Below are 13,145 nucleotides of genomic sequence, written 5' to 3' on the forward strand. Positions count from 1 at the left end.
GTCTTCCTCTTGCACTTTCAGCTGGTGATATCCAGATCTTAAGTCTATCTTAGAGAAATACCTAGCTCCTTGCAATTGATCAAAAAGATCATCAATCCTAGGTAGTGGGTATCGATTTTTAATTGTAACCTTATTCAATTCCCTATAATCGATACACATTCTCATCGACCCATCTTTCTTTTTCACAAACAATACTGGTGCACCCCAAGGGGATGAACTAGGTTGTATAAATCCTTTGCTTAGTAATTCATCTAACTGCTTTTTCAATTCTAGCATTTCAGTAGCTGCTAATCGATAAGGTGCCTTAGCTATTGGTGTAGTACCTGGAATTAGATGAATTCTAAACTCTACTTCCCTATCTGGTGGTAACCCAGGTAATTCTTCTGGAAAGACATCTGGGTATTCTGAAACTATAGGAATGTCCTGGAGTTCCTTACTTTTAGTGTTAATGATTACAGAAATCATATACACCATTTCTTGTTTCCTTGAATAACTAGCCAATTTCATTACTGAAATGAATTTTAATGGCTTTCGAGGTCTATCTCCTGTAATTAAGATTACTTCTCCTGTGGGGGTACGGATTTCTACGGAATTCTTATCACACAGGATTCGAGCATGGTTGGCGACTAACCAATCCATTCCTAATACTACATCGAATCCGGCTAAATTCATAGGTAACAGGTTTGCAGAAAACTTATGGCCTAATAGTTCTATCTTTCCTTCTTGCAATACCTTATCTATGTTGACAAAATTTCCATCTGCCGTTTCGACTGTAAAAATCTGCCTAAGGGTAGTTAAAGGTAAGTTAAGAGCTTGGCAGAATGAAGTATTAATGAAATTTTGGTTTGCACCAGAGTCAAATAATACTTTTGCATAGACGTTATGCACTAAGAACGTACCCGCTATCATGTCTGGAATGAGTTCGGCTTCTTGAGTGGTCAGCTGGAATGCGCGAGCATTCTTCTTAGTTGCCTCTTCAGCTTGCTTGCCTTTATTATCTGTGGCTTTAACCAATTTAGGGCATTCTGTTTTGTAATGTCCGGTTTCTCCACAGTTATAGCAGACTATGGCTTTCTTTTTGCAGTTATCTTCACTATGTCCTACTGATTTGCAAAAATTGCAGGTTATATTGCATCTTCCAAAATGCTTTCTCTTGCAATTTCTGCAGAATGGCGGGGTTGAGGATTGCCCTGTTCCTCTCCTTTTAAAGCGGTTATTATTACCCGTACGAAATCCCTGGGTAATCTTCTGAGCCAATTCTTTCTTTCGATCTTCTTCTCTTGTGCGCACCAGTTCACCGGTTAAGGTGTTGGCTAACTCTACAGCATCGTCAATAGTGCGTGGTCTTGCAGCTTTAACGATGTTACGGATTTCTCCGATTAATTCCCAAATATAACGGGAAATGAGTACCGGTTCTGGCGAAGCCAGGTTAGGTACCACTCTCGCATATTCGAAGAATGTCGAAGTATATCCCCGACAATCTACGCCTATCAAACGATGACTCAGGAACTTGTTTGCCATTTGTTCCTTTTCGTATTCGGGACAGAATTTTCTTTCGACAAGACTCTTAAATTCGTCCCAATTCATCGCATAGGCCACTCTTCTTCCTTTTGCTTGTAGTACTGTGTTCCACCATTCTAACGCCCCTTCTTTGAACAGGTCGCATACATCACTTGATCTTCTTTAGCACATTTACTTATTGCAATTACTGCTTCGGTTTTCTCTAACCATCGCAGTGTTGCAGTTGCCCCTTCATTACCTGCAAATTCTGCTGGTTTACAGGCAAGAAATTCCTTGTAAGTGCAACCAGGCGTTGCAGCTTTCATTTTCTTAGGGAGTGGGGCCTGTTGCGGATCATTATCATGATTGCCGCCTCCATTTACACTATGGCTAAAATTATCTTCCTGAGTACGTTTACTAGGAATGATTTGTTGGGATTCAACAGGTTTCCTAGCAGTAGCCATGATTTCTGGAATAGCGTTGGCTATCCCCTGAGTGATGATATTTTCAATATCTTGTCTAGTCATGTATTGGTTTTCCTGATTTTGCTCAGATTGATTCTCTTCATTAACTGGTTCATTACTAGCGTTTTCCATCTGCTAATTTATATTGATAGAAATTATTAGTATCTAATTATTGGTAACAAAATCAGCACAGATAACACATAGATTATACAAATATAACCAAAATTGTCGATGCCTTGACTTCTGTTTTGTTTTATATATTATATCTGTTTCAATACACACCTTTTATCTTACATTGTTTTATTGCCCATTTTACAGAGTTAGTTTTACTGTATTAGTTATAATACAAACAAACTTTTCCAAACCCTCCCCACTATTCTTGGATTAACTGGCAGTTCAGTAGTGACGTTCCCTTTCGTCATACTTCCAGGAAATCTGCTCCCCAATTTCCCTGATCCTATTCCCAGTGCCTATCAGTTCTTCACCAAACTGATGCAGTTCAACTAAATTTTCATAGCTCATTGGCGGATTAGGGATAGGTTCTGGATCAAACTGTGGGAGAAAACTATAGGGACTATTAACTAAATTCTGGAATTGCCAGTCGTTGGTCCACCATTCTTCCATTTGGCCTAATGGTCGTGTGTGTACTAGTGGGTCTGGAATCATTGGTTCTAGGTTTATTGGGAATTGGGCTGTAGCAGGATAAGAGAAGAGATTATTGTTGACAGGCTCTATGACATCACAATTGGCCAGTAGACGGTCTATTTCGTCCTGGAATGTGATCTCCTCCGGCTGTTTAGAGCTTTCTCCGATCTCTATTCCCTTTTGCTTTAGGTCTATCCCTATTTCTGTCCCTACTGGTTTGGAACTTTCTCCGGTTTCTATTTCCTTTCCCTTGCTCACACTTACAAGATTTTCTATTTTAGGCAGTCTCCTAGTTGCGGGTTTCCTTCTACGCACTTTTCTCCATCCTACATATCTTCTCCTCTTTTCAGGTTTTGCTTTTTCCAGCGGTGGAGCTTGGAATTCCAGAGGTTCCTCTATATCAGCAATGTAACCAGTGAAGTTGTGGGAGACTTCAATTTGCACAGGATAGAGGTTGAGGTTCTGAAACGCCTCGGATAGCTCACTCATGCTGTGTAGCATATATGCAAAATGCACAAAATGTTAAGTTAAAACTTTGGAACAAAGTTTAACAAATAAACATTTTTATTGCACACCAATTTGTATAACATAATAGCAAACAGAACACACTCAGATTTATTTATTTATTTACTAGGAACTACTTATTTCTAGATTTAGAGTTTAAAGATTTGCATTTTCTGCTACGGTAGCGAGCAGATACAGATTTGCCCATTTTTCATCTAGGTTATTTTCCTCTGGTGGATTATTGCTAATTTCCTGAATCTCTGGGTTAAACCTCACTCTCTTAGTTTGGGGTTTCTTTTTCTCTTGACCCTTCCTAATAATCAAATTCCTTTTCTCCGGTGTGAGTGGATTTTCATAATTTGCCTTACGAACAAAGATTCCTTCCTCTAACTCGATGGGAGATTTGGAGGAAGAGGTTCCCTGTTTTTTAGGTGTACTATCTAATTTGCGGTAGATAGCAGAAATCTTTTGTTTACCTATACTGTAATTTCAACAATTAATAAGTTAATGCACATATATTCACAGAATGACAAATAAAATTATCCTAATTGTAATAGGCTTAAATCAATTAGAACAGTGAGCTTAATCAGTAAGCTTAAAACAGTGGCTCTGATACCACCTTATCTCTGTCACGGCCCCCGACCCGGTTTTACCCGTTTCAGGAGCTGCGGGACAGAAATCCTGCGGTATTTAAATTTTAGGCGACAGCGGAAGTCTTTTTAAAACAGGATCTTTTAATAATTCAAACTGCCCGTTTTATAACTGAGGGATAAAATCCCATAATTTACAATAATGTGATTTCTCCGGGAAATCTTTATTTTCAAAACATGTTTCTTTTATTTATTTACAATGAGCCACTTTTCTAAGCTGGGAGTGCTTCACGGCACTTCTCTTTCTTTGCTCACAACATATCACCTGAAACATGTTTGAAAAAGGTTTTGTCAGCGGGGAAATACTGAGTGAATCATTCATTTTACTAAAACGACACATTAGTTATAATTCACAGTATTAAGAGCGATTACAATGTTTCTGATTATCAAACCAACTACCCACGGTACTTTATCACTCGACCCACTGGCCCACCTGTCCAGTGGTGTCTGTGATTATGGTCATATCACCCATTGGCTGCCCCAATGTTGAAGATTATCAAGTAATGTATACAAAACCCCACATACCGGCTGTAACTTGGTGATTACAAAGACTTAATCCCTGTAATTATAACTTTGAAAATAACTTGGAGTTTTGTAAAAGAGTTGATAAAAAGAGAATGACTCACATTGCAGATTTAACGAGCAAGATATAAGCCTTACTGATTTGCCTGTGATTAACCTAATTTAAATAAAATGCACAAACACAAGCGGGTTAGTAACTAATTCAGCAGTTACGTCAATTCACGAGATCAAACCCTCACATCGATTAACAAGTGCGATACTTAATAATTCAATCGGATTCACAACGAATAACAGAGCATAGTACGAATTCGAACAGCACTCAAATATTCAAGTCGAAATCACGATGAATAATCAAAGTACAAGCTCAATTTGAGCAGCACTCGGTCAATCGTTGGATAGTTATAATCGATCGGACGTTGAATCGTAATAGCGATCGAGTTATTACCCTGATTGCGGCAACACCTCGTGATCGTGTGTGTGTTTATTGTGATTATTCTGAGATATCTCGACGTACACAGAAGGTATAAACGTCGTTCTAAAGGCAGAAGGCAAGTCCCAAGGTCGGCTATTTATACTAATTTTTGGGACTCGCTTACAGACCATACGCCTGATCCCTTACGGTCCGTAAGCTAAGCAGTCTAATTATAGGCTACCTAGGCTCGGGACTAGGCTTGCTGAATCAAAATTTCAGCCAATCAGATGCTAGCAACGTTTATTTTAGATAATTATTAAACTAGGGTTTGCCCCCCTTGAGTTTTAGGGGCCCTGATCCTGATTCCGATTGTTCTGAAAATTTTAGGGCTAATGCAGAATTACTTGGGGGTTTCAATTAGGGTTTTCTTATTGACTAATTATCATCCTAATTATTGATTTTAGTGACATTTGTTACAGGCCAATAGGATAGAGATCTTCTTTTTACAAAATCAAAACAAAATATTTTCACTAATCATGGCAGAAAATCGGTTGGGGGGGGGGGGTAAAGTGTAAATTTTTGTTAATTAAAAGGTATTAGGTTAGAAGGTTAAGGGTATTTCCAAGTGTAGTGGGTGTATGTCATGTTTACATGGTGTATAGGGATTTTTATGACCGTAAATAATTTAAAATGATAAAATAATTTTCTGACAATGTTTTCGTGTCTCGGGTAATGTCTGGTTGTTCGGTTTCACATCGTTCCGTTAAAGCGTTTAGTTGTCCTGTAAAGCGTCTTTTGTGCATCTTTTTGTAACGAAATTAATTCCTAACACATAGGAAAATATACCGGACTATTTAGTAACTTTTCTGTATACTACTAGTATGCTAACACGCACATGTAATTATAACACAGTAATCGGAGAGCAGTTAAATAATTCAGCACAGTCATCAAGTACTTTTATTATCATTAATAAACTGTACGGTTACATGCAAATTTGAGGTTGTCACATTGAAGCTTCAAGCTTAAAAAGCTTCAATGGGAGGTTCATACACTTGATTCTTAGGTCAAATGACCCCGTGTTAGGGTAACACAGCCCCGTGCTGCAGTCTGTATCTGTCAGAAAATAGATTTTAAGATACTGGAGAGTTGACACGGCCCCGTGTTGGAAAAGCACGGCCCCATGTCAGTTCTGCAGAAAGTGAGAAATTAAAAGAAAAAGAAAAAAAACTAAAAAGAAAATATAAAAAGGATTAGGTCGTCAGTTATAAGCATTCTTAAAATTCTTGTGTCCCCGGCAACGGCGCCGAAAACTTGATGTGCGTGCGGGTGTATATATTTTTCAGTATATTTTTAGCGCTTTTTACTCGTTGATTCAAGTTTTAAATTTATAAAACACAATATTCTACTATCACTCTACACACACGCTAGGGCAAGTGCACCCATCGCGGAGGTAATATAGTGATGGCAAGATACCGAGGTCATCTAAGGACACAAGAGCTTTTAGTACCGGCTTATCGTTAACGTCTAATCAAACCAAACTTTGAGAAAAGGTTTTTAAACTATAAAAAGATAAACTAAAAGCAGAAAATAAAATAATAGTAAAAACAGATAGACCAGAAAGAATCACTTGGTTCCGACTTATTTTTCATGTATCCTTTTGATGATTTCCGCACTTTTGGCATTTTAAGAGATTATCTTAGTTATAGTAGTAGGCCCCTCTTATGAAGGCGACGTTACCCTCAACCTAGTGGTTTGAGTCAGCAAGGATACAATCCCACTTGGTCGGCTTATTAAAAGATAATTAAGCAAGTTATTAATGCAAAAAGTGGTGGGTCCCCTTCCAGGCAGCGATCACCCTCAACCCGTTGGTCTGAGTACAGTCCTCGCGGGGTTGGTTTAAAGTTTTAATAGTAGTTTATAGATAAGGGATTCAAGCATTTTGCACCTCTCCCGTGGTGGGAAATGCCCGCTCCGACTCGTGAGGTGTTACTAAGCTTGAACTAGGTTCTCGCAGGATCTATACACTGAACGAGACATAAAATTTACCCAACCACCCATCTAACCCCCTTCCAGGCAATTAACGTGCTTTATATAGACCGTAAAGACATGAATATGTGAACCAACGACATATGAAGAATGATTAGATAAATTTGCCTTCAATATAAAAAACTAGTTATTAAAGTTATTAATACATACCCAATTAAAAAGTTGCCAAAGATTGGAAATCATAAAAGAAAATACATAAAAGATATGTCTTCACCAAGTGATGTAAGAGTTTAGCCAAGCATTGCCTTTGTTTGACAAAGACTCTTACTATCAATCTTGGATCCCGAGACTACTACACACACTCTAAAAGATGGAAATGGATGATGGTGGTGGATAATGGTGTTGTAGTGGTGGTGGAGTGGTGGTAAGTGAAAGAGAAGTGGTTTGCCAAGGGATGGTTTGGAATGGAACCAAGCACATTTATTTAACTGAAATCAGAAGCTCCACCACAGCCCGTGCCCACCTTGCACGACCCCGTGGTCATCTCTCTCTCTCTTCCTCATTAACTGCTTGTCAGGTCTTGTACTAACATGGCCCAGTGTGTCAACGGCATGGGCCGTGGCCAATGTACTTGCTGTACTATCACAGATTCTGAAAATATTTGAGTTGACCACGCCCCATGTTGGCTCAGCACAGCCCCGTTTTGGCTGCCAGTTTTGTCTTTTGCAGTTATCTTTTTCCTCTGCACAACATCCAGCCTTGGACACGACCCGTGTCTGGTGGACATGGCTCCGTGTCAAGTCTACTGATCTTGCTATTCTTGTGGTTTGGATGTGAATTGGGGTTTGGCGAGTTGCGTTAATTCCTCCTTCTTTGTATCTATGTTGGTTTTGCTATCTTTTTGCTCCTTTTGCATATTTAAGCTGTTTTGACCCTGTAAATTAAAAAGGAACAGAAAAACAAGCTTTTTCCAACATTAGTACTGAAAAGGGGTTGATTTTACGCCATATTTGATATAATTTATATGTTGTATTTTAAGCACATCACCTACTGTGGGTGGTCGAGTTAAAACGAAAGATAAATTAACCGAAGAAATCAAGTACAAGGTTGTGTACCGACCTGCTTGGTGTTTGAGAATAATTCCGATGATACAATTCGACCTTGACAATTTGGAAGGGATTGGGTATTGGTATATTAATGGTAAGACGGGAGAAGCGGTGATCACTAAGAAGAAAGTTACTGAGGTGATTGTTAAAGTGTTAGATCCGATGTGGCTAGTGAACTCCAAGCTTTCAAAATTTAAGAAGTTGAAATGTCTTTCTCTCCAGGATCTGAAAGAAGGCCGAGAGCTCGCTCTTCCGTTTATTCAAGTAGTTCATTTTTGTGTGAAGAACAAGGTTGGAGCTGGAAGCAACTTCTCAAAGATTTGATGAAGACCTTCAGAAGACTTGCAGTTCTCGCTGTATCAAGGGGGAGTCTGTAAGTGCACCTGTTGATGATAAATGCTGGATTCTGCAACAGAAGAAATTTTAGGTTCTAGTTTGTAATTCTTGTAAAGTGTTTGTCTTAATCATGTTTGTCCGAATTTTTAAGGAGTAGTCCGAATATAGTTTAAATTCGGACCTCTCTCGTGTCAGAGTTTAATTTTGGGGTTTGTTATGTTTGTCCGAATTTGATATATATGTTCGGACTAGGTGTTTTGTCAGGATATGTGTGTCCGACTTTATGGTAGTATATTCGGACTTCTTGTCAGGACTTGTGAAGTCCGAATTTGTCATTGTATGTATATTTTGTGAATGAATGCAATGGACACGACTTTTGGAGATTTATCTTTCTGTGCAAGTTTCTCTCTAGTGTGTGAAGCAAAACCCTTTCTACTGCGTGTTCTTGTGTGTGTTAATAATCTGCGAATACTTTGTGGATTCACAGATTGTCACTCATCTCTGTTCTTCTACACCTTCTGTATCGTGACATTCGTAGCGGTTCGCATCACGTGGTGGATTCCACACACCGCGTGAGTCGGTTATTCGTGTTAGTGATCTTGTTTGGGTTTTCGAGGTCCGTAGATAGGCTTACGGAAAAAGAGTAGTAGCTCAACCCTATCGTAACGAGGTAAAGTCATAGCCGTTATTGAGTAAGATCTAGAGTTAATGTAACAATACGATAACGAAGTAAAGTTTCGATCACTACGGAGTGAATTAGAAAGGTAACACAACCTGTAACATACGAATTTTTACAACTTTTATATAATAAATGCTATAAGTATTACGACAAGTTGTAATGCTAGATATTATATGATTCGGGTATTAGTGGGTGTTTTTATTAAAAAAAAAACTAAATGTCTAAAATGTATTAAAGATAATAATAGTCGTACAATAATAAGCTAATATATATATTTATAATATGTATATAGTTCAATTTAAATGGAAGTTGTGGTGCCTTGTTAACCAACAAAAAAAAGAAATAATAACAATATTAAAGATGAATTAGTCAAATATCACAACTGCATCTTCTTCGTTTTACTTTTCGAATCTCCGACCCATTTAGCAACGCTGCTTGATGTTTTTATCTTAATCATCGAATCAATTAAGGACCTTCCGCATTTATGAATCCTACAATGATATTAACAAAGCCAACCATATTCATAGCCTCCCCCTTGCTCTTGTTCGCAATCCCTCCATAAACGGAAGCATTACCAACTGTCGCTCGCCACCGTCACACCGCACCACTCGCCGCCGCATCGTGTTTTTTCACCGTTGAACCAGAGTTGTCTCATCGGCGAATCCACACCGCGTACCGCCATTACTCCGTGGCGTTCCGTCGCGCACCGTCTCTGTAGCACCACCCGGTTTTTGTGCGAACCAGGTACGGGGTAGTTACCATTTTTTTGTCTTTTGAACACCATTACACCTGTTAATCTGTTTCGACGCCTTGACAGCCACCACAGTTCGTTGCCGGCTATAATTATCACCATCACTACCTTTTACGACCGCCATTACTATCGCCGTTTTCTCTCGACCCGTTTGTCCGATCTATTGTCGAGGTAACAATCCCACCTTCTGTTAATAACTTATGTCCGGTATTCATGTCGGTATAATCTGTTTGATTTTGGGGCTCGTAATACTCCTATTCGTTTCCCGCGACTAAATGATCATTTAAAATGGTTTTGGCAAAAGACGAATATACTATATGTTTCATTGAATAATAGAGTTCCGTTTAATTGTTTTCCGCTACTTGCATAACGAATGTGTATATGTGTGTTGAATTGAGTTGCAGGTGTGTGCTTGTTTGGTGTTTGTGTATGAGTGAGATATAAGTGTGTGTTAAGTGTGTGCGTGGGTTTGGTTTGGGTGTAAGTATTGCATGTGGTTATTTTTATTTTGTATTTTTCTTTTCTTGTGTGTGTTACCTGCATGTGTGTATTTGATTATGTGCACATGCATAGGATGTGTGGTGTATTATTATTGTTGTTGTTGTTGTTGTTGTTGTTGTTGTTGTTGTTGTTGTTGTTGTTGTTGTTGTTGTTGTTGTTGTTGTTGTTGTTGTTGTTGTTGTTGTTGTTGTTGTTGTTGTTGTTGTTGTTGTTGTTGTTGTTGTTGTTGTTGTTGTTGTTGTTGTTGTTGTTGTTGTTGTTGTTGTTGTTGCTGCTGCTGCTGCTGCTGCTGCTGCTGCTGCTGCTGCTGCTGCTGCTGCTGCTGCTGCTGCTGCTGCTGCTGCTGCTGCTGCTGCTGCTGCTGCTGCTGCTGCTGCTGCTGCTGCTGCTGCTGCTGCTGCTGCTGCTGCTGCTGCTGCTGCTGCTGCTGCTGTTGCTGTTGCTGTTGCTGTTGCTGCTGTTGTTGTTGTTGTTGTTGTTGTTGTTGTTGTGCATGGTATATGCATTATGTGTGTGTCACATGTGAGATGTGTTCCCTAAGTAGCAGGGTATGTGTGAATTATATGTATGAGACTAATATATTAAACTTATTAATATAGTAGGTTAATGTAAATTGGATCAATCAAGATTTCTTACTAATTCTATATGTTATGACAAGTTTTTCTAAGCTAAGACAATCGATATTAAGGGTATAAATTAAATAGTCGTTTCGATAAAGGTTTAAAACGAAGTCCTTAGTCGCTGGGAGAAAATTTAAACAACAAACATATAAATTAACTAAAATTATACTAAACTCGTAATACGGGATATAGGTTTGCATAAGTTTTGAAGAGGATCTTATTTGTGGATAACTCTTTTGATTGCTAAATTAAGGTACGGATACTTTGGTCTTCTCATCAGAGTATTTATTTATTATTTTTTTATCATATCCGTTACCTTGCAGTACGGATTTTTGTCTGTTTCCATTTCAGTTCACATTTATTATTTGATAAGTTCGTAGTAGCATGCAATAGACTTTAGCAGTTGTAATCATTGTTGCATGTTCCCATGAGAATTAGTTTAAGTTGCATGTATATTAATGCATGGCCTAAGTTTTTGTACTCTGTCACCCGAGCATGTTTGGTTTGGTTTGGTTCGGTTCAGTTTGGTTTGGTTTGGGGAGATGGAACAATGGGCGCACGCCGCACTCACCGTCTCATAGGTGCATGGACTAGCTAGTTGTGTACCTGTTTGGTTGTTTAGGCTCGCGGGTGCTTCTGTCTGACGTGACTTAGTTTATTGTTATGTGTAGTCACATAGTTTGACATCTATATATGTTTGATATGTTTCTGATTTTGTCATGATACTTTTTGATATGTGTTCGTTTATGTTCCGGTCAAGTATTGGGTTATACCTCGGACTATGTTCAGTTTTTTTTGTTTTCATAGAAGTTGGGTTTCTGGTTTGAAATAAAGTCTATTTGGAATTTATACTTTATTATGTCTGTTCTTGTACTATTGATTTTTCCGTTACTGAGCAACCTTTGGCTCAGCCATAGTTTTCTTTGTTCTGTTGTTTTTTTTTTTTTGTCAGGTAATCGAGGGAACTTGGGAAACCAGTGATGATGAGAGTGAAATGCAGTTCTAGAATAAAGACTTTTGTTTATTTCAATATTCAAATTAGTTAAGACTTAAGATTTATTAGTCTGTTTTAAGACTTTTATGTATCTTTCGGGCTCAACTTTTCTTCACTAAATGGATTGTGTTTGGTTTTTGATATCTGTAATAGTGACACGTCAGCCCTATCCGGGTTGGGGTGTTACACAACCAATCTTAAACGAGGTAAAGTTTCAATCATTATAGAGCAAATTTGAGAGGGAACTCAACCCTATCAAAAGGTAAAGTTCTAGTTAGGGGTGTTCAAGGTTAAATTGGAGCGGTTATGGAAAGATGGGTTAAACCCCTCAATACGGTTTAAGAAAACGACAAACCAAACTAATTGGGCCAGGTGGTTTGGTCAGACTGGCCGATATTAGGGTAGTGTTTGGTATGCAGGAATAGAAGGTGGAATGGAATGAACTATTGCGAGGGAATGAAAAAAAATGTGTTTGGTTGGTCAACGTAATGGAATCACCCATTACATAAGTCATTCCACTCTCTCAAATTCATTTCATCCACTCCCCTGTTTTTTTTCCATTACATCCTCTCTCTCAGCCTACGTCACAAACACCGCCCATCACCTCCACCATCTACCACCACCACCTTCCGTCGTTATCACCCGCCACCAACCTCCGCCGACCATCACCATCGTCCTCTACTGCCACTGCCACCCGCCGCCACCGCCATCGACTACCACGCTGCCACCCGCTGTCGCAAACTACCGCCACCTCGACTACTACAGCCACCCTCCGCGGACCACCACCACCATCCCCCGCTGCCACCACCCGCTACCGTCGACCACCACCACCCACTGTCGTCGCCGCCACTACCACCCGTCTCCACCACCATCATCTACCATCGCTGCCACCCGCCACCACGACCACCGCCACCCTCCGCCGACCACCACTACCATCCTTCGCAACCACCTCCCGCTACCGTCTACCACCACCACCCATCCACTGCCGTCCTCACCACCACCATCGACCACCATCGCCGCCACCCACCACAACCGACCACCGCCACCCCGACCACTACCGACACCCTCCGCTGACAACCACCACCATCCTCCGCAGCCACCACCCGCTACCATTGACCATCACCACTCGTCGTCGTTGCCACCACCATCGCTGCCACCTGCCACCTGTCACACCCCAGCCGATGGCGGAAACATCGGGGCGCGACACTAGGTGAACCAGATTGCTCAAAAGAATCCATAACAACTATTAAATGACAATATTTAAAAGGTTCATTGTCCCATACCAATAAACAAATATTCCACAAACAGTCATCACAGAGTTCAAATCTCTTAAACAAAACCAATCCGACCACCTAGATTTTATTTGCGGGTTTCTAGACTTCCTAATCCATTGCAGCAAACATACAATCAACCTGTCACATACATTAAAATAAAAGTCAATACATAAAGTAAAGGTGAGTACACAAGTTTGCATG

At 39.7% G+C, this 13,145-nt stretch overlaps 1 protein-coding gene across 1 annotated transcript; it reads left to right on the forward strand.

Annotated features, from left to right (window-relative positions):
• The first annotated feature begins 7,828 nt into the window (after window positions 1-7,828).
• Window positions 7,829-12,744, forward strand: LOC110882165 (leucine-rich repeat extensin-like protein 5). The gene is made up of 3 exons (XM_022130248.1): window positions 7,829-8,080; window positions 11,629-11,675; window positions 12,249-12,744. The coding sequence occupies exons 1-3, from the start codon at window positions 7,829-7,831 to the stop codon at window positions 12,742-12,744; spliced, it is 795 nt and encodes a 264-aa protein (XP_021985940.1).
• The last annotated feature ends 401 nt before the right edge of the window (window positions 12,745-13,145 follow it).

The sequence above is a fragment of the Helianthus annuus genome, chromosome 10 (genome assembly GCF_002127325.2).
Source record: "Helianthus annuus cultivar XRQ/B chromosome 10, HanXRQr2.0-SUNRISE, whole genome shotgun sequence".
In the NCBI taxonomy this organism is placed as follows: domain Eukaryota; kingdom Viridiplantae; phylum Streptophyta; class Magnoliopsida; order Asterales; family Asteraceae; genus Helianthus; species Helianthus annuus.

Coding starts and splice junctions, on each gene's coding strand:
- LOC110882165 (XM_022130248.1), top strand. CDS start 7,829: ATGATACAATTCGACCTTGACAATTTGGAAGGGATTGGGTATTGGTAT. Junction 8,081..11,628: donor ATTTTTGTGTGAAGAACAAG/GTTGGAGCTGGA, acceptor TTTTTTTGTCAG/GTAATCGAGGGAACTTGGGA. Junction 11,676..12,248: donor GATGATGAGAGTGAAATGCA/GTTCTAGAATAA, acceptor CCTCTCTCTCAG/CCTACGTCACAAACACCGCC.